Below are 23,576 nucleotides of genomic sequence, written 5' to 3' on the forward strand. Positions count from 1 at the left end.
AATGTAAGTTTCACCATTTTTGACAATTGTTAATCTGATTTTTAACTTTTCCAATGAAAATTTTATTTACTACTTTTTGAATTTTGAAATTTAATAATAAAGAGGATATTAATGAAGTACTTGAATGGCTATACATACTGCTCTTTACATATAATAAAGTCTTGGAATGATTTTGAAGAAGTTGATGAAAGGTAAAAAAAAAAAAGCTTCATGGAAATAACTATACAAACTCATAGCTTCTTTTATTAAATAACATTTGTATTTCTCTGGATTATTAACTTTCATTTCTGCAGATATTTTCCATACTTAGAATGTACTTCTACCAGAACCTTACTTTTTGTTCTACTTCTAGGAGACATAATCTCGTGTGAGCATTAAACTTTGCAATAAATCCTTTTGCAAATAGGCATTAAAAATCAATAATGACTTCAAAAAGCATATAAATACAAATTCCATAAAAGAACTTAATTAAATTGTTTAAAGCACTTTTTCAAAACATGTTGTTGATTCAAAAAGCTTACTATCTCTCAAATCTCAAGATAGAATGAAAATTACCAACTGATATTTGTTTACAAATCAACTGCAGACGATTATTTTTAACTCAAAAAAATTAAAAATAAAAAAATTGCTAGCGCAGGTGATAAAGTCACCAAAACTGGTGCAGCTGACGATAAACTACATTTATCAAACTGGAATTCCCATAGACTAATAATAAGAGTAGACCGAGCTTTCTCATTCTTGCTGATGAAGAAAATTGGTTCATAGATGTATCATGTGACTAGTGGAAGGGCTTGGCGAAGACTTTGGCAGCATGGTTGCTAGATGGCAGCATTATCTATAGTTTGACACTCGACATGTATTTTAAGACAATGTGTTTTCATTAAAAAAAACTTCCAGGTGCAGAGATTGAACTGTTTTTCTTTTAGGTATGCATTATTTTGACATTAGTAATAGATTTTGATCAGTTTTCGGTAACTTTTATTTCATTTGGAGCTGTCAGCGTTGGCGTGAACGAAATGGCGTAAACGTTTTGCGTTAACGCAAAAATGTACTAATCGGTATCTTAAATTGAAACTGTAGGCAAAAATCTTACCGTTTGCCGATTCTTCTTGGTCGCCTGCATCTTTTATTGCTTAGAGAGTTATTGAAATTGACTAAAGAAAATGCACAATACTATCTAAACGAAAAACTCACTATATTAACAAAATATTTACAACTTAGAATAACAAATTTACAAATCGGACTCAATAAAAGATCATTCTTCCGTGTTCCATAAATTCTATTTATTTTATTTCGCGCTGGCGTCGATCGTCTGCTACGATTAACGCCCGCTGTTGCTAGGATATCCACCAGTCACATGGTTTGGTTTATGAGCAGCAAAAGGGTTGCCATAGCTCAGTCTACTCTTATTATTAGTCTATGGGAACTCCCCTCTGGTAACCTTTAGCTTATCGTATACTGTGTTGTCGCCAATGGAGGTCTGCTTGGCGATTTTAGCGCAAAATGGCTTTCGTTACGAACATAGCCAGCCATGTTTCTACTGTAATTTATGTATTGTTCAATGTGTAACGTATTAATTATGCAAAATACCAATAGATTAAAGAAGATAACATTATAATAATATTTTTTATTGAGGTCAGAAGACAGTGGATCATCAAAAATTATGAATAAACGGACAGAATTATCGGCGTCAAGATCGTAACGCCATTTGGACATCTCACATGTATGTTTAAGAAAAATCATTTTTCTTCTATGATACTGCATAAAAGCTTATGAAAACACTTTAAAGCAATTAAAAATTGATTCTGAGGATCGATAAATACCTTTAAAACGAAAACATCATATACTTAGTTCTCAAATAATAGCATTGTAAAGATCGTAATTTTTGGACATAGGCTACATCAAATTTCAAACTTACGTTTTTTAAAAATCGTTTACAAAGTAAATAATCTATCTTTACTTTTGTTATTTGTGTAAAATATTAACAAAAAGTTATTCATTGTAAGATTCATACCTTTAATTTTTTTTGAAACGTATGGAAATAATTAAAAAAATTTTTTTTTTAATGCTACATTTACTCAGTTAACGTTTTGGTATGTCCAAAATTGTGCCTTTTAGCAAAGAAAATATTTTTTAAGGGCATTTGAAGAGCATTTTTTCCATAATTTATGTCAATTCTTGTCTCTATACAGTATTATAGTTTAACTCAAAAATTTTTGAGTTAATTAAAATGAAAGTTATTTGGTGTTGCAGCTTCAAAGTTGAGGTCTGTGTTTGTTCCCACCTTTTGAGAACTGCCCATATAACTCTGCAAAAGTAGCTAACAGAAGAAAAATGAGCAAAACATCTAATGTTAAATTAACACCATTAAAATCAATGAAAATGTGAAATGAAATATTAGATGTAAATAATGAAAAAAAACCTTAATTTGAAGTCTACATATTGTAATTAACAATATAAGAAAATAAAGAGTGATTTGAGGATGCATTTACTATTATGAAGACTTAAGTTTTTACTGGTTGAAAATATCGGATAGATATCAAAATATCATGATACTTTTGAACCCTGCCCAGGGCACTGGCGAGAATCTAACCCACGACCTCCGGCTTAGAAGCCAGAGCTCATACCACGTGGCCACGGAAGCCCCTCGTTTTGATTCGATTTTATTGAATGTTTTGTTGACAGACTATGAGGAGCCAAATGGTTGCTTCTTCTTTGCTCATCGACTAATGTTGGAAATAATTTTTTAATTCTGTGCATGCATCGTCAATCTCAATGAAAATGATTTTTACACTTTGACTAGAAAGTCGCCCGTTAAGGTATGAAGGGTGAAAATCGCTTCTGCATTTAAACCAAGTCATTGCCAGTTTGATAGTTGAAATTATAACTCGAACTACAGTGGATTAACCATACACTCCAGTATGTAGCGTTTATTGTTGACCATTTTTTTCCCTTCTTCATTCTCCTGAAATTACAGTCTTACCAGTAAAACAGTTTAGTTACCAGTCGAGTTCAACCTTGTCACAATAAAGCCTTTCCCTGCATGTTAAACCTTACCAAAACATATTATCAAATTATCATGTCGTGTCGCGAATTTCATTGTTGAAGCACACAGGTTACTCGATCATCGACTATTTATTAATGAGGATAGGAGACATTTTGCGAGATTTAATGCTTTGTTCTGATTGAATTTTTCTGATTTTTCATGAATAGAAGTCTCAAAAATCTCCCCCCCCCCCCTTTCACTTTTTAGAAGCCTGTCCCGTATTTACTGTTCTGAAATCTGGCAATCCCGGTCTTAACTGCCTTAATCTGCTTCATTACAGCTGAAAGCTTAATTCAAAATTTAGCCATGATAGTTTTAAAGAAATAAATACAGTTTAGCTCACATAGTCATATTCTTTAAAAATTTGAAATAAAAAATTTGGAATTGCACTTAGTATTGAGAAAACACAAGTTTGATTTCTAAATATAACAATAATGCACTTAATTGCTGGGACATAATGCCCATTAAAATATACAGTTGAGTAATTGCATGTGAAAATCTATTTTACTACATTTAAAATTAATGACAGAATAGCACTCAAATAAGCAGTCAGACAATTTTATGCTAAGTTTGCATAGTTAAACGAATTTCATGAATTAAAAACAAATTAAAAAACGTTTTACTTAAAAGATCGTATGCTTCATTCTAAAAATTTTCATTTGTAAATGAAAACGAAAAACAATGACCAAAATAAAATGAAACACAATTTCATAATAAAAATATGGAATTGAAAAGATAAATGTTTAGTATGCACCGCATGCTTTTTGATTTCTCATAGCGTAGCACTATTTTCAGTTTGCTAAATTGAGCTCCAAAATGAAGGAGTTTTTTTTTATGTATTTATTTATACAATGACAAAGGAATATTTTGTAAACACTGCGTTGGTATTTCAAGCATCAGAATGATTCTTAATTTTTGAGATGATCATGCAGGTAATATTTCTCGATAAAGTTAAAAAAGAAAAATACAAGATTCTTTTACATAATAAAACTAACTTCATGTCTACTTATACATTGTTTGCGTGATAGCAAGGCTTCAGACAAATGATTATAGAAAGTCTTTTAAATTTTAGATTGAATTGCAAAGCATTTATCTAATATGGAAACAAAAATGAGCTTCACTTACTGAAATTAATATTACATGTTGAAATTTATAGTACAATAACAATCAGTCAATCCATCTGATGATATGAACTACTTTGCAATGTTCGCAACTCCAACGAACTATAGGGGGCACTGCAGTCACTGTTTAATGGCGGAATTGAAAACTAAAACAAACGCATGTGGTAGCGAAGAAAATGCTAAAAGTGTTGTGATTTTTGTTCGTATGTATGATTTTTTCGCTTTATTCGTTTGAAAAGATTTTTCAAAGTCTTGTGGATATTCTGACCCATATAGAAAGAGATTAGAAACCAAAAAGTATTACGAAAGTAAACAATTAATGTAGAACACACAGTAAGTTGTTCTGAAGCAGCCATTTTCACGATGTTGAATTCGGAATTCATAAATTTTTGGTTCGCTTCGAACGGCATTTTCATTTTGTACCGTTTTTTTCTATACATTAGTACATATTAAGTTCAGTTTCGTGACATTTCCAGCATTTGTTGACATTTTTGTCACATAGTGCACATACGTGGCAGACTGTCAAGAGTAACGTTTAACACTAGATAATTTATTTCTATGACTATATGATTGGATATCCAAAGAAATCATGCATTTAATTCATTCGTCATGGAAATGATTTACCTGATATGCGAAATCTTGTCAAGATACATTATTCTTTCACATAATTTTAAAACCATAACACTATAAACAGATTTTTGGCGAACTTTTATTTTTTATTGTTCAAATTCTTAACGTTCTTTCTGGATTTTTCAATCTGTTCTGCGATAAATATTTTCAAGAAAATTTATTTGCATACTGTCTATTTCAGTAGGATACTGTAGTAACAAATTTTATTTAAATCATTTATGTGGAATTAGGTTAAAGAAAAGTGTCCAGTCAATGTTGTTAAGTTCGTTTTTTTTTCATCGAATTGAAAAACTGATATTTATTCAAATTCACTCAGAACAAAATAAATAAAATGTGTACTCACAGTTTATATATGGTGGTAGTTTTCTTTTCAGTTGATTGACCATTATTTCTTTTTACTTATCGAATTCTGTAATCTTACTATCATTTTATTCCACTCATGATAAAAATTAAAAATGGTTTAACTAAAAACGCGAAAACTCGCCAAGGCTACTTTGCTTGCACAATACTAAAACTACTATAACCCTAAACAAATTTGGCGAAACCTTTCAGCTGAGAATAAAAGGAATAAAGTAAATTCTTTCTCGGTTATTCATTTTGTTCTACGATAATATATTCAAGAAAATATTTTGCATACTGTCCATTCCAACTAAATGCTGCTGTAAAATATGATTAGTTAAATTAATTTAAGATTAAAAAAAACTCATATTCTTACAAATTCATACAAAACAATAAAAAATTTTACCTGGTATAACGTTATCCAATTTTGTTAATCCAGAGTTTTCTTGTTTACGCGTCCACCATTTAATACTTTTTTGAAAGAAATAAGGAAAACTAACATTATTTTGAGAAGCTCGAGAATACTCTTAGAGGACGAATTAATTTCTGTAGCTGAAAGCAAACTAAGACACATCGATTGCGTTAATAAATACTCAGAACAAACTGCCTGTGTTTACGTCAACAGACACACGTGATGCGCAACGTGGCAATGTTTTAGGTGCAGACGCAGTTTTATAAATCACCGCAAGGTAGCGTATTTGAGCGCTGGAGTTCCGAATTCAATCCCGTTTGGTTCAATGATTTACAACTAAAAATAGTTTTATCTCACGTTTTTTCCTGAAAATAACACTTTGTGTTCTAATAACATGTAATTTAATTAGAGTTTTAGTCTGTACATTAAATATTTTAATGAATGCTTCACATTTGTGCTCTGAAATTAATACAATGGGTTTTTTTTTTCTATTTTTTATAATGTTATGTAGCTTCAATGTTCACACTAAAATATCATTTTTAAAATCATAGTCATTTTTTAAAATATAATTGCATAAGATTACATTCTATATTAATTAGTTTTTTTTATATATTTAAATACCCATTTAGGCATCAACTTGTCGTGTTATGTCAAAAAGTGATGGAATTATCCCGAAGAAACGAATAAAGGATATTCAAATCATAAATGGTAAGTTATACAATGGCTTGTACCTCTATAAAAATGTAAAATATTCAAATAAATGTCGGTAATTTATTTCAAATAAATTATGTTTTTCTGTCCTGTGAAATTGTGTGTATTTTATTTTATCTACGTTCGCGCGGAGCTATAGTTTACATGTCGCCATGTTCGTTTGTAAATTATGACCATGTGCAAATGGAAGAATGTATGTTTATAGAATTATGACCAAACCTTTTTTGTGAACTATATATTCTGCTGTTTCTTTTCATTTTATTTTTTGTTACAATTTTTATTTTTCAATAAACTTTTTCTTAAAGTGCACTTATGTTATCTTTAAAACTCCAGTTTGATTTGTTTCGAATTATTACTCGTGTGGCTAGTTCTATTTAATTCAAAGCTAAATTGGTATGATCAATTTTGGCTAAGAGGTATAAACCGGTCAATTAGGTAACTGTTTGAGACGAATTAATACTTCCATGTTAATTGCTAAAGAATCATTAAATAATAAAACTGAAAATTGAAAACAATTTTTCAAAGTTAATTTTAAAGAGCAATGTCACCCGTACGGGGCTTATGACAAATAAAGAATGGCGCGAACCTTGTAGTCTTCGAACCTATTTTCATGTGTAAATATCCTGAATTCCTAGACAATTTTTTGGTCTTGAAATCTATGCCTATGAAATTGAAATCGTGCCAAGAAGCAGCATAACTTCAAATCTTCGGCCTTCCGAATAATTGTTCAGCCCCTCCCCCGTGGTACCCAACCCCTTGCGTAATATATATTTTTGAGCTACCCATACTCTTGATAAGCAATAGAAATAATCAAGGAAGGAAATCTTAATTTTTGTTCTACACCTGAAAAAATTGTTTAGATGGTCTTAAACTAGGCAGAGTGTGCGTTACTATCACGGATTTTCTTATGGAGTTATGAAATATACCAAAAGGATTTTGCAATTCGCAACTCCAGCGCTTGATTATGCTACCTTGCGGTGGTTAATAATACTAAGGAAAAACATTCCATTCCACATGTTTTCTTTGGGGTAAATTACAGGCTTCAGACAGTTTGTGGTGTAAGGTAATTTCAGAAGAATAGAAAAGAAAGGTTCCCACAAACAGAATGAAAAATTACTATCATTCACTTAGCATCAAAGCAAGTTATAAGTTACAGCATTTGTTTGTTTTACCTTTTTCATCCGCCATTAGACTGGCTGCAGCGCCCCCTATAGTTAATTGGAGTTGCGAATAAAATGTTTTTCCCAGCCAGCTCAAAGCTGTTTTTGGAAAAAAAAAAGAAACATCCAGCATTCTTTTGAATTTTGACTTCTTCAATTTGAGTCATGTGTTTTGGCAGTTGGGAATTGCAATAGAACCATGTTGGGTTTCTTGTTTGCTTGTTTCTACAAAGGAAATAGAAATAGCAAAGAAATTGATGCCTGCCAAATTGTGACTTTTGATTTTCTAGAAAAGGTACTATTTTTTGTTAAGAGCTTTTCATAAAAAGTTCCACTTTCTGCAAGTTTTTGGAAAAGTGAAGGTGTTTGTTCGATTCTAGAGACGCCTCGAAGTTAAATGTTTTGGAGGGAGAAATATTTTGAATTGCTGAATGATACTCTGAATTTTACCAAATGATAAAATACGAGCATGAACGCAAACATGTATCAAATGAGAAGATACATTAACCTATTAAGCACCAATGTTCCCAAATGGGAACATCAACTTTAAAAAAATGTAAAAAATAAAATTTCGCTTGTGAGGACTTCATTTTTTTATCTATTTATTGCCGAAAATAGACCTGAATTTTTGAAAGAAAAACTTGGTCTAATTTGCAGAATCTACAAAAATTGGCAAAAATGTGCTTTTGTACCAATTTTCACGGAGACTAATTAAAAATTTTACAATTTTTTAAAAAATTGCTTAACTGTTTAGATATTTTAGAGTAACAATAAATAGGAAAGGATTCTTTTGACGACCAAACATGACTGATAATAATTTCCAATAAAAATGAAGATTCTATAAACGAACTTTTGTTCCCGTTTGGGAACATTGGTGTAATCCAGTATACAAAACTGGGCAATTTACGCACTGTGTAAGTGCTGTTATGTGATGAGTGCAAGCCTCAGAGCTAAAAACAATCTCTATTGATGCATCTAAAAGCAGATGGGTGCCATTTCAACCTTTCATTATTCCCCTTTCTGTCACCTCCCCCTTCGTCTCCAGTTTTAGGGTGGGAGTGATGTCGAAAAATAGTTTTGTATGAAGAATGTTTACAGCTTTTCTCTATTACCCCACTAGACTTCAAACTGTTAACAATAAATTCCCTTCCCTGGTGACATGAGACTTTCCAGAGATTCGGTTCCCAATCAATTACTGTATATACTTTCATATGAGTTGAGAAATTTATAACAAAAAATGATGTTTAAAGTTAGAGGGTCAACTTATATGCAAGGCAGAATTCTGAAAATTTTCCCAGACTTTTTTCTTAGAAAAAATATTTGAAAACGTTAACATTTTCCCGATTTTAGTCCATTCCTTTTTAGCAGATGCTAAAGAAGTAAATACTTAAACATTCTGCAATGATTTTACGTGGTCTAACTGTGACATAAAGACGAAAAAAGTACAGTAAATGGCCGACAACGTGAAAAGTGTGGGGATTGCCGTATTCGTGAATTTTCCCCGATAGTTGCGAATTATTGCTCATTTTCTTAAAACAAATATAATATAGTTACAATGTAGAATGTTATCGTTTTTTATTCAAAATAACAGTGAAAGCGAACCCTTTACAACAATAGCGATCGCAAAAGTGAAGCTTTTTGGTGCTAAAGAATAAAAATCTGAGATTTTTGTTATAAAAATCTTCGTAACATTTCATTTTCCTCCTTTTTATAAGGTTTAAATTCAAAATTTGTGGCAAAATGCTCCCGTTTTTCCAAAAAAAGAGACTCAACTTATACGCAAGTTTTTGATTTTTTTCCTGATTTTTCTCCTAAAAGTAGGGAATTCGATTTGTATGCGAGTATATACGGTACTTTGTTTTTTTGGCGTACTTTCCCTGAAAAAGTCGGATGAAGAAAAAAAAGCATGAAAGAAGGCTAATGTATCTTAAAAAATATCGCTAAAAACAAAAAAAAAAGTCGGAAAAAATTCAATAAAAGAAATGTTGAGAAGTAAAATTAGAAAGTAGGGTATTGAGATGGGAAAATGTCTGTTGGTCTATCTTTCTGTCCTCCTCAAATATGTTTTAAGCAAAGAGTCCAATTCAAACATTTTTTGTTCAAAAGATCTCAGGAAGCACACCTCATTCCCATATTTCATTTTTTGATTTGAGCAATTTTTCGTTTTATTTTGAACAGTTCAAAAAAACTTAACATTAGCGCCTACGGGGGAAGTTCATGGCAAATACAAATCTCGAACTTGCAGGCGAATTTGCTTCAAACAAATTTTGTCAGGAAAAATTTTTAAAGAAGAGCATGTATAGAAAACATTTTTCTGATTTGAACAATCTTCCATTCAATTTTAAACAGTTTAAATCCCATCCTTTAACAGTAGCACCTGTGGGGAAACTAAAAGGCAAATTTACTTCAAACAAATTTTGTTGGAAATAGCTCTTGTTGACCAACTCCTGACTCCGACTCCTCGAATTTTAGAGCAGTCGACTCCGACTTCTGTAACCGAAAATTAGTGGGACTCCAACTATTTTTCTGTAGTTTTGGAAAAAATTTAGATAGAGAAAAAAATGACTGATTTCAACTCTTGGATTTCATGTAATTGGTATCAGATTCGGAATAAATTTGCTTATAAATACATATTGATTTTTTTTTCTATTTTTACATTTTTTGAAGAATTTGAAATTGAAATGAAAGAAACAAAAAGCATGTATAGCAAGCATGCAAAGCATAATCAATTAAAAGCCTTAGTAAAAAACTTAACGTAACATGCCAACATTCCCAAAGGGGAACATGTCCAAAATATTAGATAAAAAAAAATCAGAAAATTTCTTCTTGCATTGTGTGAAGGGATGCCTAAGCATCCTACTTTTATGAAACAATTCAATGTTTTACACTTGTAACATAGAGCGGCATTTAAAGGGTTAAACAACTGAATCATGTCCCCTCTGACTCTCCTTTGCTCCAGGCTATACATATTAAGTCTGTTAACATTGTCTAAATCTGAAAGTCCCCTTACTAGTCTAGAAACCCTTTTTTGAACCCTTTCCAACACAGAAATATCTTTCCTGAGATACGGAGACTAAAACTGAACAGCATGCTCCAAGTGAAACAGTATCAGATGCCGGGGGGGGGGGGGGGGGGTAGGAAAGAGAGAAGGGACACCTGTCGGGGGGGGGGGGGTAGGAAAGAGAGAAGGGACACCTGTTGGCTCGTCCCCCATCCAGAAGGGAGTCCGAGGTTTTTAAAATGAGGGGTGAAATATGTCGGGACATAGAGGCAAACAATGGGGGAGGGGGGGGGGGGAATTTCTATGCATGCCTCTGAGCAGATGCCATACAAAATGCTTTTAAAATTAGTATAATTTAGTAGAGCTTAGAAAAGTAACTATTTTATACTTTCATTTAATAAAAAAATCATCTTTTTCAATTAGACTGATGTTTCTTGTAAGGTAGTTAATTAGTAAGAATTTGCACAAATGCCTCATAACTATCTTGCTTTATTTTGAAAGCCTCCTTATAATTGCAATCCTGGACAAGTGTTGCTATCTGTTGGCAATATACTGTCGTAAGCATTTGCTCTAAATTTACCATTTTGCTGTTACATGAAAAGAAATTTCATTCAAGTTTGACTCTGACTGGTAGGAAACAAAGAGTAAGTGGTTGTTGTGGGAAGTCATTCCAAATGAAGTGTGTGTAAGTGAGGTGATCAGTTTTAGAGCCTCTATTGTTTTATATTTTTGAATGATATTCTTGATTTACATTATTTATTTTGTGATGATGTCAAACTTAAAGAGATTATGGAGGATGAAAAACAAGTGAAACAGCCGCGAGAAGATTTAGATCACATTTCTACATGGACAGTCAAATGAGGTATGGGAGTTAATGTTAGGGAGAAATGTTCAGTGCTTCCTATAGGTTATGGAACAAAACATATGCAGGGGGGGGGGGGGGTGGCGGTGGTGGTATATATGGATTTTTTTAGTGAAACAGAAAAAGTTCTTTATCAGGGTGTTTCAATAAATCTGGATTTCGAGATTCGTCAACACAGTGCAGCATAAGCACAGCCAGGGCCCAATTTATAATTATTAGGACTGCAAGCACAACAAACCTGCAGTGCCCCCTTGAATTGCATAGTCAAAGAAAGTACTCAATTGCTGACCTTTTTGTCATTGCAGAGGTTCCCATCCCCCAAGAGCTACGGCATACCCTTCAAAGAGAAAAACTGACCCCTCCCCCCCCCAAAAAAAAACTGGTGCAACCAGCACAATGTGCAGTGACATGTGAGTGGTCTAATTCTATGTTACATGTCACTCCTGATAATTCTCTCACTAAATGGGGGAGTGTTAACTGATTTATCATATTGAAACACAGCCAACAATAATAATTAAATTTTTGAACTTACATTTGAATAAAAAATATTCAGAATTTTTTTTTTTTTTTGTTCAAAACAATTGAAAACATTTATGAAAAATTTTACGGGCTCCTAAGCCTGGCTTCACATTTCTTACACTTAAATCAGGCCCTAAGCACAGCAAGTAGCAACGCCAACAGAATGCAATAGATCGATTTCAAACATTTCTGAGAAGATTGTTCTACCTTTGTACAAATGTTTATTGGAACCTCATTCCGAGTATGCTCATGGACACGCATATGCAAAATTTTGATGGGGGCTCAGATATTTTCCCCATACAAACTAATTCCAGTGCAGATTAGAATTATTAAAATTTGATGTTTTCACTATCTTATACATTAATGCAAAGAAAAAAGTACTAAAAGCAAAAGGAAGTTCTAATTTCTAAGGGGGGGGGGGGCTGAGCCCCACTTGCTCCCCCCCATATGGGTGTTTATGAGTATGCTGTCCAGTTTGACAACCTCATCTCAGAAAAGATATTTTGTTATTAGAAAGGATTCACGGTATGGTTGCTAGGTTATTTAGTGCACTTAAAGTTTTAGATTATATCAGGCTTAAAATGTATAGGCTCAAGCAATGGAGAGTCAAGGGGCATGATTCAGTTGTTCAAATTCATCAAAGTGAATGACGTTGGTTGGCTGAATTTTAAATGGAAGACAGGGCAAGCTGTCATTGTTTTAAGCTATTCAAAGCTCGAGCTAATCTTGAAATTAGGGAAAATTATTACTTCAGTAGGAACAGCCTACCATAAAAAGGTGTTACAAGAAAGGGGGTAGACAGCTTTAAAAGTGTTATAGATCCTCACAGGACAGATAAATGACCAGCCTAGGTATACCCAAAGCCTGTTACTGGTTTTCACTTTTGTATTTTTGTTCAAAGGACTTTTAGATGGTTGCCAAAATAGCATTTTAGGGGGGGGGGGCAAAATATTTACGGTCGGACCGCGATATAAGGTCACTTACCTAAACCCTGGCTCACTGAATAGGAATTTATTCTCGGATATATAGTCTGGTCACAATACATTAATCGCTTATAAGGTCACTTTTGTCTGATTTCTTTGAATGATTCCAGTGCCTAACAGATTCACTGCCAAGAATTTTCGACAATATATACAATCCTTGAAAAGTGAAAAATAATTTTTTATATTAATGTAGCGTGTAGTGTACGGAATGCAGTAGAAAATGAGTATTATGACAGTGAATACTGAAATAAGAAGCAGTTACACGGGCACTCAGTGTGTACATATACTGCCGTGTTAAGCGCAAAAGTGGTATCTGCAGTGGAGCTCAAAATGAAAAATTCATGATTAAAGTTTTACAACACGTTTCTTTGATTTGTGACTTAATTAAATGTTCAACTTGTGGTAGTTGTTCGGCAAATACCTTATCTAACCTACATAAGAGGACATTTTTGTAAAAGTCTTAATTTAAAATTAATGAATGCAGTTACGACAAATTTTCTCTTCAAAACCTTTTCATTGCTAGGTTATTTTCACCGTAAGTGACTATTACTGAAGCATTTTTTGGTGTATCTGCACAGATACAACAAAAATAGCTCAGTAAAATGCACTTAGTACATCTTTAAGTGCTTATGCTCTGCTTTACTTGGACTTAGCTTGCGCTTTATTTTGTTAATACAAATGAAACAGAATCTACCTTCTGAAAAATACCGTTTTTCAAAATTTTGGACATTAAAAAATGTAAACCATAATAATTTTCTATTTTTTATATTCAAAGGATGTGTTGATGTTATCATTTATACAAATACAAAAATGACGACCAGCAACAGGCTCTGGGCCCAGCCTGTCACTAGTCAATTCACAATCCCCAGTGAAGATCAATGGCCCTCTTAAAACTATTTACTCCCTTGCTCATTACCACCTCTTCCGGTAAACTGTTCCAAGGTTCCACTACCCTGCTATAATAATAATTTTTCCTAACATCCATGTTAGCCTGAGATTTAAATAGCTTAAAACAATGACCCCTTGTCCTATTTTCAATGCTAAACTTCAGCCCCGTAACATCTTTCATTTTAATAAATTTAAACAACTGAATCATGTCCCCTCAGTCGCTTCTTTGCTCAAGACTGTACATTTTTAGCCTTCTAAGCCTGGAATCATAGTCTAAGTGAGAAAGTCCATTTATTAGCCTTGTAGCTCGCCTTTGAACCCTTTCCAATACATTAATGTCTTTCTTAAGATAAGGAGACCAAAACTGAACAGCATACTCCAAATGAGGTCTTACCAAACTTCTATATAAGGGCAGAAGAACTTCTTTAGATTTTTTTGAAATAGATCTATTGATAAACCCAAGCATCTTATTGGCCTTGTTACTAGCAATGCTGCACTGTTAGCTAAACTTTAGATCCTGACTTATTAAGACCCCCAGATCAGTAACTTTGTCTGCCTGACTAATGGCTGAACCTTGCAAATAATAACTTGTACACTTATTTCCATGCCCTAAATGTAACACTTGACATTTCCCAACATTAACAGCCATACCCCATTTATCAGCCCACTCCGTAATATGATCTAGATCCTCTTGCAGCTGTTTTGTTTGTTCTTCATTTTCTACAGTGCCCATAACTTTGACATCATCAGCAAAACAATTCATGTTCCCAGAAATATTTTTGTGAATATCGTTCATAAAAACAATGAACAAAACAGGCCTTAACACTGATCCTTGAGGAACCCCACTTAAAACCTCACTCCAATTAGAATAATTTCCCCTTACAACTACCCTTTCTTTCCTTCGGGTCAGCCAGTTTTTTACCCAAATGAAAGTTTTCCCTCCTATTCCTATATCAGCTAATTTGCTAAGTAGAGCAACATGCGGTACCTTATCGAAAGCTTTTTGAAAATCAATGTAAACAACATCTACAGGCTTCTTATTGTCCAAAGCCATGGTAACTTTGTCATAGAAATGTAATAAATTAGTTGCACAAGATTTACCTTTCCTAAAACCGTACTGAAAACTAGTCAATAGATTATTAGTCTCTAGAAAATTTACTATCTTAATTTTTATCAATGTTTCAAAAATTTTGCAAACCACCGAAGTTAGACTCCCAGGTCTATAATTTCCCGCACTCCCTTTAGACCCTTTCTTGAAGAGCGGTGTAATGTTAGCCAGCTTCCAGTCCTCTGGCACTGTCACCGAGTTATAAGAAGTATTGAAAATATTTACGATTACATCTGGGTACGTCCACCGTTACTCTTGTGACCATCAGAGAAAATTTGTGTGGTTATTTCCAATTATTATGTCACATTATACATTTAGGTTAAAATTCAGGATTATTTCAGGAAGTCATGTGTGTTTTGCTTAAAAAAACATATTTGAATTATAATTTAAGAAATTTTGCTTCCCTTGGGAGAAGATTAAACATTTGTTACTCTTGTGACCAATGGAAAAGGCAAATTTCAAATTTTAAGTTTGAGCTACAAGTCCTGTGAATTGTACAGGAATAATAGATTGAAATTCAGAGATTTACCAAAGGTATTATTGCTCTTGAAAAGGATAGTAGCAAAAAAGTTATCTGATTACAAGTTAACATATTGCACTTGCTTTTGTAAAAAACAGAGTGTTACTCTTGTGACGTTACTCTTGTGACAATTTGTCCAAAATAGTATTTCTGGACAAATGTAACATTTGATACACTTTTAAGACACTAAATTGATACTTTGATACATTTATTTTCATATAATAGAACTTTTAGACATTTATTACATTTTAAGGCATGGAAAATTTAATAAATAATAAAACAATTATATTCTATAAAATCCTTGAAAGTTGATTAAGGTGGGAGCATCAGCGTTAGCTATAATTTGGTTTTTTTTGTACCAAATACTGTGCTCATCAGGCTCAAACTTGAAAACTCCTTTTATTTTTGTTGGGACCAAACACTTAACCTGGTATTCTTCATTCATAACAGCAGTTATCATGCCATAAAAACATGCACCATCATATGTTAAAGATACCCATTGACCACATTGCAGCTTCTCATTCTTTGCTTCTGAGCTAAGTAAAACCTCACTGTCATCATCAGTATTGTCACTTTTTTCATCAATGTTTTCGGTATTAAATCTATATTTTATGAATGAGTGATGTTGCGGATAGGGCTTGTAGTGGATTGCATCGCACCTTGCTTCAACAAAATGTATTTTTTGCGTGCCTTTCACACTTTTTATTTTCCCATTGAGGTGACACACGTTCTTTGGCTGTTTCGATTTCTTCGTTTGAAATGTGGATAACATTGACTTTTGTTTTTCCATCAACGATTTTTGTGAAGTCTGCAGCATTTCTTACAATTCCTTTTTTAGCACGTACTTCACCCCAAACGTATCTTTTAACAACAGCACCAATTCCATCAACAGCTCCTTTTCCATGCGCTGTTGAAAAGAATGTTACAAAACTAGGTCTCATTGCTGCAAATGATGATTTCCCAATCTTAATGTCCGGAAATGTGTCTTTAAATATTTGGAAAGCTTCCCTTATTGTGAATAATAAATACCGCCTAGGATTTATGGCATTGTTTTGATTCTTCTTACGCCGTACTAATGCAGCTTTAGCTGAAGGATCAACTCTACTTATATCATCTCGAAGATAAAAATCGGTTACTAATTTATGCGCTGTGCTAGTTAAACAAACATTAGCTTTAGGAACTGGGGTGGTTTTTAGAATTACACCAGATTTTTGAGCTAAATTTGTAATGACAGAAAGCTTCTTAGTAGGTGATCTTGGAAGTTTTCTTTCTATACGCTTCATCATTCTCCCTAAAGCTTGCGGAGTTAAAGATTTCTTTGTTTCATTACCATGTCTGACTTTTGCTAATTCTCTACTTTTTCTTTTCCTAAGCTTCGCCTTTTCTCTTGCCAAAGCCTTTTCAGATTCTGATATCAATCCTTTCACTTTATCATAATATGTTTTGTTTTGCTTCTTTCTCATCTTCAAATATTCTTTTTCATTTTTGTGCCTTTGCCTCCATAATTTCTGACGCTCTGCAGCATTTTTTCTCTTATTTTGAGCTATTTCCTCCATTGCAAACAGACTTCTTGTTGAAACCAAAATGAAATTTTAAGTAATGGTAACACTAAGAAGAAAGCAAACACATGTGCATATTAAACTAAAAATGAATAAGTTGAGCTGTTTCACTAAACCTGATATTTCATACATTCCAAATAAAACACAATTAGAAAGTATATGAAAATATATACTAATAGCATAATTAAAAGTATAATGTGTTTGAAGAATTGATCCACTGATGAAGTATAATTAAGAATTAATCACCTTGATTAAGTGTCTAATTAAATACTTCAGAATTATTCTGATCAGAAAGATAACTACTCAACTTGAAGGATTGTTGTTTATTTTTATTTTGATCTTATTTATTTGATTTCATTTTAGTATTACTTAGAAGTCAACCTACTGAGAACAAAATGTTACTCTTGTGAGAGTAAAATGTTACTCTTGTGACATCACCCCAGAGCTTAATCTATGGATTAAAAAAATGAAATATTTAGTGTAAAATGTGTCTGATATTAACAAATCAGAAAATATGAAGTTTGAAGTGAAAATTTTAAAAAGTTTTTTCAAAATTAAAGCTTTGATATGTTTTTGTTACTCTTGTGACATGCATGTATTGACTACTAATTAAGCACTTGAAATTAGCTATTAATTAATAATAAAAATGTTTTAACTACATACATATGATAAATAAGATTATACTCTATTAAATTAAATGCAAAGTATCTATTTTTTTTTGAAAAAAGGGAGATCCTTAGTCAGTTTTACAAAATCAACATTTTAAGCCTTAGTGGAAATAAAATTGAGTGATCTTAATTCCCATTAAATTTTCATTGTTTATTTACCTATGTGGAAATTTAAGTTACATTTTCAGTAACATCAATTTCTGAGGATTAAAATGGTGTATAACACTTGAGGTTTCATGAAAAAAAAAATTTGTGAAAAAAGGTTCAATTGCTGTGGATGTACCCATCTGCTAATTCCTCCGCACATTCAACTAAAATTTTTGGATAAATATTATCAGGTCCCGGAGCCTTAGTCTCTTTAATTTTTTTCAAATGAAGTAAAATGTCATCCCTGGAAAATACAAAGTCCTCAAGCTCTTTAGTTTCCCTGGAGAACCACATTGGCCAAATTTTAGTGTTGACAACCTTTCTCCTAAAAGAAACATGATCCCCAACCGTTTTCGCTAGCTTTTCCTTAAACTCTGCCCACTGAAGATTCACATCGCTATTGTCCAATCCAGAAGAAAAAACTGCTTTCAAACTCTGCCTAAGTGCCACAAAATCAGTATTTCTGAAATTGGGCACAAACCTAAAATTCTCTACTTTGTGCGTATCAAATTTAATCCCAAACCTAATAAACTGTTGTGGTCACTGTTTCAAATGTGTTCCCCTATACATAATCCCTGAACAGAACCTTCCATATCACAGAAAACTAGATTCAAAATCACGTCCTGTCGAGTACCCTGAGTTACAATTTGATCTAAAAAACAGTCACCAATTACTTTCAAAAATTCCTCTTTTCTGCTATTACTATGGTAAAAATTATTCCAATCAATTCCTGGAAAATTAAAATCTCCCATTATAATGATGACCCCTTGCTTGAAATGTCACTAATAATACTAAACATCTGTTCATCTTGACCCTGGCATAAGTTGGGTGGCCTATAAATGTTCCCTAAACGTAGTTTATTGCCCTTATTGCTCATCAACTCCAGCCAAATCATATCAATCTCATTAGGTTTATCATTAATTACCAATTCATTGCAAGTTAAAGTGTCTCTGACATAAAATAAAACCCCACCACCTCTTTTACCTACTCTATCTTGTCTAAACAAATTATACCCAGCAATAGATAATAAATCATCATCACTTTCGGTTGCCCATGTCTCGGTAACTCCAATAATATCCAACCTCTCGTCTATTGTTATGCTTTTCAATTCTTCCATCTTGTTCCTAATACTACGAGCATTTGTATAAAAAACCTTAAGTAAGCCCATCTTACCTTTATTTAATGCTACGCGATTATTTGAATCCCAACGGTTAAAATCTTTTCTCTTACTAGCCACACTATTTCCGTTTCTACTAAAATCCCAATAGTTAGTACCCATTCAAATTCTGCTCCTTAAAGCATGCCCCCCATTCCAACTTAGTTTTTTGACTCTGAATCCTATAAAACCAAACCACTAACCATTTTGACCCCCGTAGAGCTCAGATGCAGGTCATCCCTAGCAATCCAATCGCATTTTACATTTACTCCACACATCAATAAACCTGATACTACGCTTAACGCAAATTTCCTTGAGTACCAGGTTCATACACTTAGCCTGTTGGTAAATGTTTTGTTATAATGTTTTGTTTTCTAGATTCATTTTTACCCAGCATGAAGATGATTTACGCTTTATTTTGTTAATACAAATGAAATAGAATCTACCTTCTGAAAAATACCATTTTTCAAAATTCTGAACGTTAAAAAAAATTGTAAACCATAATAATTTTCTGTTTTTTATATTCAAAGAATGTTGATGTTATCATTTATAATATTTTGTTTTCTAGATTCATTTTTACCCAGCATGAAGATGATTTTGACAACAGACAATACTTAAATAAAAATATAATTGGTCATAGAATGAAATGAGTTTTTTTTTTTTTAATGTATATATATTCATGAAAGAATTGGATAAGAATATTTTGGATGCATTTCATTTTTAAGAATTTGCTTTTTAAATAAAAATTTGAATAGAAAAAAACTGAACATCTACTTGAACATTCATCCAAAGTAGTATTAGTTTTTATTTTCGACCTATATCAACTATTTAACGATAAATTAATTTTACTACTCCGTTACAATAAACTGCTACGTTGTTAAATATGCTGCTTTACTAAGGTATAAAAGTCGTATCTACAAATTACTGAGAAAAAATGTGGTAACTGCGCAGATACCACTTTTAAGGCTTAGTATTTGTCACTTATGTTCAAATTGCCTTATCAAACTAAGCAAATTTGCAGTTACGACCTTTTTTCTTAAAGCTGTTTTTAATATTTCACGTTCACAAATCACCAAAAAAACTTGAGATTTAGGTAAATTAAATTACTAACAAACCACCTGGTGAAAATAACTCAATTTTGATAAAATGTGCAGATACCACATCTGTGCTTAGCACGACAGTATAGCACTTTTTAATCAGCCATGAGAGGATAAAGAAACTTTAAAAAATACTCAGAAACCATTGTGCTTAAATTAAAGAAAAAACGTGTCAGTGTTGTATTGGTGATAATCCCTAAAGCAGAATACTTGACGATGTTCTGCAACGTAAAATCATTTAACCAAAATTGTTCTGCAAGTACTTCAAGCATTGTATACACAAGCAACCAAGGTGACCTTTTCCACAAATCGGGAGCCCTAAATCAAAATCGTTTCATACAGGAGGGGGTTTTTTTTTCTTCAGTTTTTAAAGCTTTACTGTAGCTATACATTTATGTGGAACCTAAACCAATTGAGTCTACAAAAATATTTTATATTATTTTTTAAATGCATAGAAAAAGCAAAGATACAAAATTTTATAAAAATCCGAACCTAGGCGTCAAATCACGTTTCTTTTTGATTAATTTTACATGGCATGAAGGAGAAATTAAAATAATGTTAATAAATAATTTTATTACAAAAATAATAAATAAAATGAGTCGAGTTAAGGTAGCAAATAATAAAATGCTTCAAAACTTTCTAAACAATTCAAATATTTTCAGAATGCAAAAGGATTGAAATCTCAAATAAGACACGCAATTTTCGGCAATGGATGTGTTTCAATGTTGACATGTATCCAAAACATACGCTTATGGGGGAAATTGCAATGGATGAAGGTCGATTGGGAAAAATAAGGAGAAGGGGAAACACAAAAAGGCTAGAAAAATCAGAATCATTTCAGATTTAGAACGTGAAATTTCTGCCGAAAATCTCCAGAAACTGCCGATTTTCCACAAATATCGTCCAACTCAAGATAGAACTTTGCAGAAATTCTGCAGATTTCTTTGAGTTCAAAGTAAATTTAAAGTTCCGGCAGATGACTTTTTGAATTCAACACTTTTCGCGAGCTCTCCTCCGAATTATCGTATTTTCGAGAATTTTTGATTTGCTTCTAATTTTAAGAGCTCTGCAGAATTTTATGTTGAGTTGGAAGATATTTGCAGAAAATCTGCAGTTTCTGCAGGAATTTCACTGAAATCTAGAATTTCTGCAGAAAGTAAAGTACTTAAGTAAGTAGCAAATCAGTACTTTGCTTGAGCATATATGTATGCAGCTTCATTCTAAATGAAAGTTGTAAAATATTTCAAAATTTCTTATTGATTCCAGAAATTTGACTGGGTTCACATCGTTTAAACTATGATAACCTAATAAAATCTCATTTTTGAATGTATTAACTTTTGCAAAGAATTAATGTATATACATGCTTATTTATCAATAAATATATATCAATCTGTTATAAGGTCACCCCGTTTATAAGGTCAGTTTCGCGAAGTCCCAAAGGGTGACCTTATATCGAGGTCCGACTGTAAAAATTTTTCTTTACAGTGGCAGCTTTCAAGCCAATATTTTACTATGTGATTATTGCAGAGTGAATGTACATACTAGAGAAATTGCTAATAAAACAGCAAATAGATATGTATATAAAAAATATAAAATGGCTTTTGTGTAATAAAACCTTCCATAAAAATAAAGGTCCATGGACTTCAATTCAGGACTGTCCTGTTAACAAAATGTAGTCAATGCTTCCATTGCTTTTTATACTGTTGGTCCCTTAAAAATATGTACTGTACAATTTTCCTTTTATTCTTCTAGCAATGACAGAAGATGTAGAAGTATGTTCACTGCTCCAGTCTGATGAGACACTTGTTACCGAAGGAGAGATAATCTCTTCTGACTCTTGTTTACCCACTGCTCCTTCAAACAGCATTTACATCAATTCAAACATGACTGTGGGTGATAACTGTATATATACAGCAGCTATTCCTGCTGATATAGCAGGAACATTTCCAGAAGGTACTGGCCTTTATATGTTTTGTTTTATTTGTCAGATTTCGCTAAGCAACAATTGCATAAAAATATTTTGTATATATACAAATATATATTTATTTTCAGTTCTAAAATTGTAAATTGTTATGATCCTAATACTATTTAAAAAAAGAAAGAAACTACTTTATTTAAACTACTTATTGTAGGGTTTTTTTTTTTTTTTTTTTTGCAAATAAAAAACAATTGTCTTTAGTAGATGATTACTTTTTTTTTTTTAATTTCTTTATTATAATAAAGCATTTATTGAAATGTCTCAGATACATTCTATGAGTTAATTTGTAATAAATTTGATCTTATAGTTGCATTGGAAATGCAACTGGGATATGAAATGTTTTTATTTTGGGCATATCTTAAATTCATATTGAAGTTGTAGTCTCCAAGAGCCAAGGCGACTCTGATTTCGAGCTGTGTCCCTACTTACCGACTAGGCTGACACGTCCTCTCCTCAGCCTTGAGTGAAGTCACTTTTTGACTCTTATCAAATCATGCAATTGACTGTTGTGTCTACCTTTTTGATCCTTGGTATGTGTAAGAAGTGTATTCAGTGTAACAGCAGCATTCTTTTTGTGTTTCTTTCCCTTTTTCCACCAACTCAATAAAGCTCATTCTATCTTTTACCTTAAAAAACTCTTTATGCTCATCATTTTCTGAATTTGTCTGTATGAACAGACATTGTCCAATGTATTTATTACTCCTTTGAGCTAAATGAAAGAAAAGTTTCACACTGGGTTTTCAAATACATGTACTTTTTTTCGAAAGAAATCCTTTAAGCTTCACTGAGGGCTGCATTATTTCTTTGAATTAATTTTCAATGTTTTTGTTTATAGGTACTGTTTTGCAAATAATGCCAGATTCGACCTTCATAGCAGTTGCTCCTACCAAAGATGTCAGCAATGACAGTACAACTAACAATCTGTTTAAAGATGCATCATTTTCGGCAGATAATAGTGCAACTCAAAACCCATTAACAATCTCTAATTTATTAGTAGAATCTCCAGCAAATAATGAACCACAGACTGCAGAGATTCCAGTTTGCTCAGAAGGAAATATGTCTGATATCGTTCTGAGTTTTTTAAATGAAACTGATGAATCGGCATCAATGCCAGAGAAAACTTTGAATGAAGCGGAAGTGAAAGAATTAGAAGGGATGATGAATGCATCATCCCAATCTTTAGATTTGCTTAATATGCATTCAGAAAGTACAAAAACAGCCCAGGAGCCTGAGCAACCGAAGGCAGATGACAGAACAAATGAAAATAATGCTGCAGAAACGGACAGTATGTTACTTTCTTTTTTATATTTGTGTCTAAATTTATGACTTCAAATTCTTGCATGTGCTTGGAGTACTTTTCAGTTAAGTACTTTTTTTGTGAGGTGTTTAACTTTTGTATGTGTTAAAATATGCATCTAAACATTCATTTATTTTATTTACGGTTTTTGTTTTAACCAAGTTCTTCAGTTTTTTAGATTAGTCATGGTCCACCTCAGTAGCAGCTCCTCTGTATGTGCATATGAGTGTTTGAGAAACCTCAAGGGAAAAGAAGTTAAATAAATTTAATGGAAGTTGAAAGATTAAATACAACACTAAACCAAATAGATTTTTGTAAATCTCCAAGACGAGTCCCCCTTTTTTCAACACTCTTAAATGTAGCTGAAGTATTGT

General features: G+C 32.5%; 2 protein-coding genes across 2 annotated transcripts in view; one reads left to right on the forward strand and one right to left on the reverse strand.

Annotated features, from left to right (window-relative positions):
- Positions 1 to 4,251, reverse strand: part of LOC129229450 (E3 ubiquitin-protein ligase UBR2-like) — a 55,183-nt gene extending 50,932 nt beyond the window's left edge. The window contains exon 1 of the mRNA XM_054863761.1: positions 4,172 to 4,251. The gene's annotated coding sequence lies outside the window, so the exon portion shown is untranslated. The remainder of the gene's footprint in view (positions 1 to 4,171) is intronic.
- Positions 4,252 to 6,444: 2,193 nt separating this feature from the next.
- The window catches only part of LOC129230441 (uncharacterized), a 52,362-nt gene continuing 35,230 nt past the window's right edge, over positions 6,445 to 23,576 (forward strand). Inside the window, exons 1-3 of the mRNA XM_054864840.1 lie at positions 6,445 to 6,452; positions 21,680 to 21,880; positions 22,741 to 23,190. Coding sequence (XP_054720815.1) covers positions 21,682 to 21,880; positions 22,741 to 23,190 — 649 coding nt within the window. The 5' untranslated portion in view covers positions 6,445 to 6,452; positions 21,680 to 21,681. The remainder of the gene's footprint in view (positions 6,453 to 21,679; positions 21,881 to 22,740; positions 23,191 to 23,576) is intronic.

The sequence above is a fragment of the Uloborus diversus genome, chromosome 9 (genome assembly GCF_026930045.1).
Source record: "Uloborus diversus isolate 005 chromosome 9, Udiv.v.3.1, whole genome shotgun sequence".
NCBI lineage: Eukaryota > Metazoa > Arthropoda > Arachnida > Araneae > Uloboridae > Uloborus > Uloborus diversus.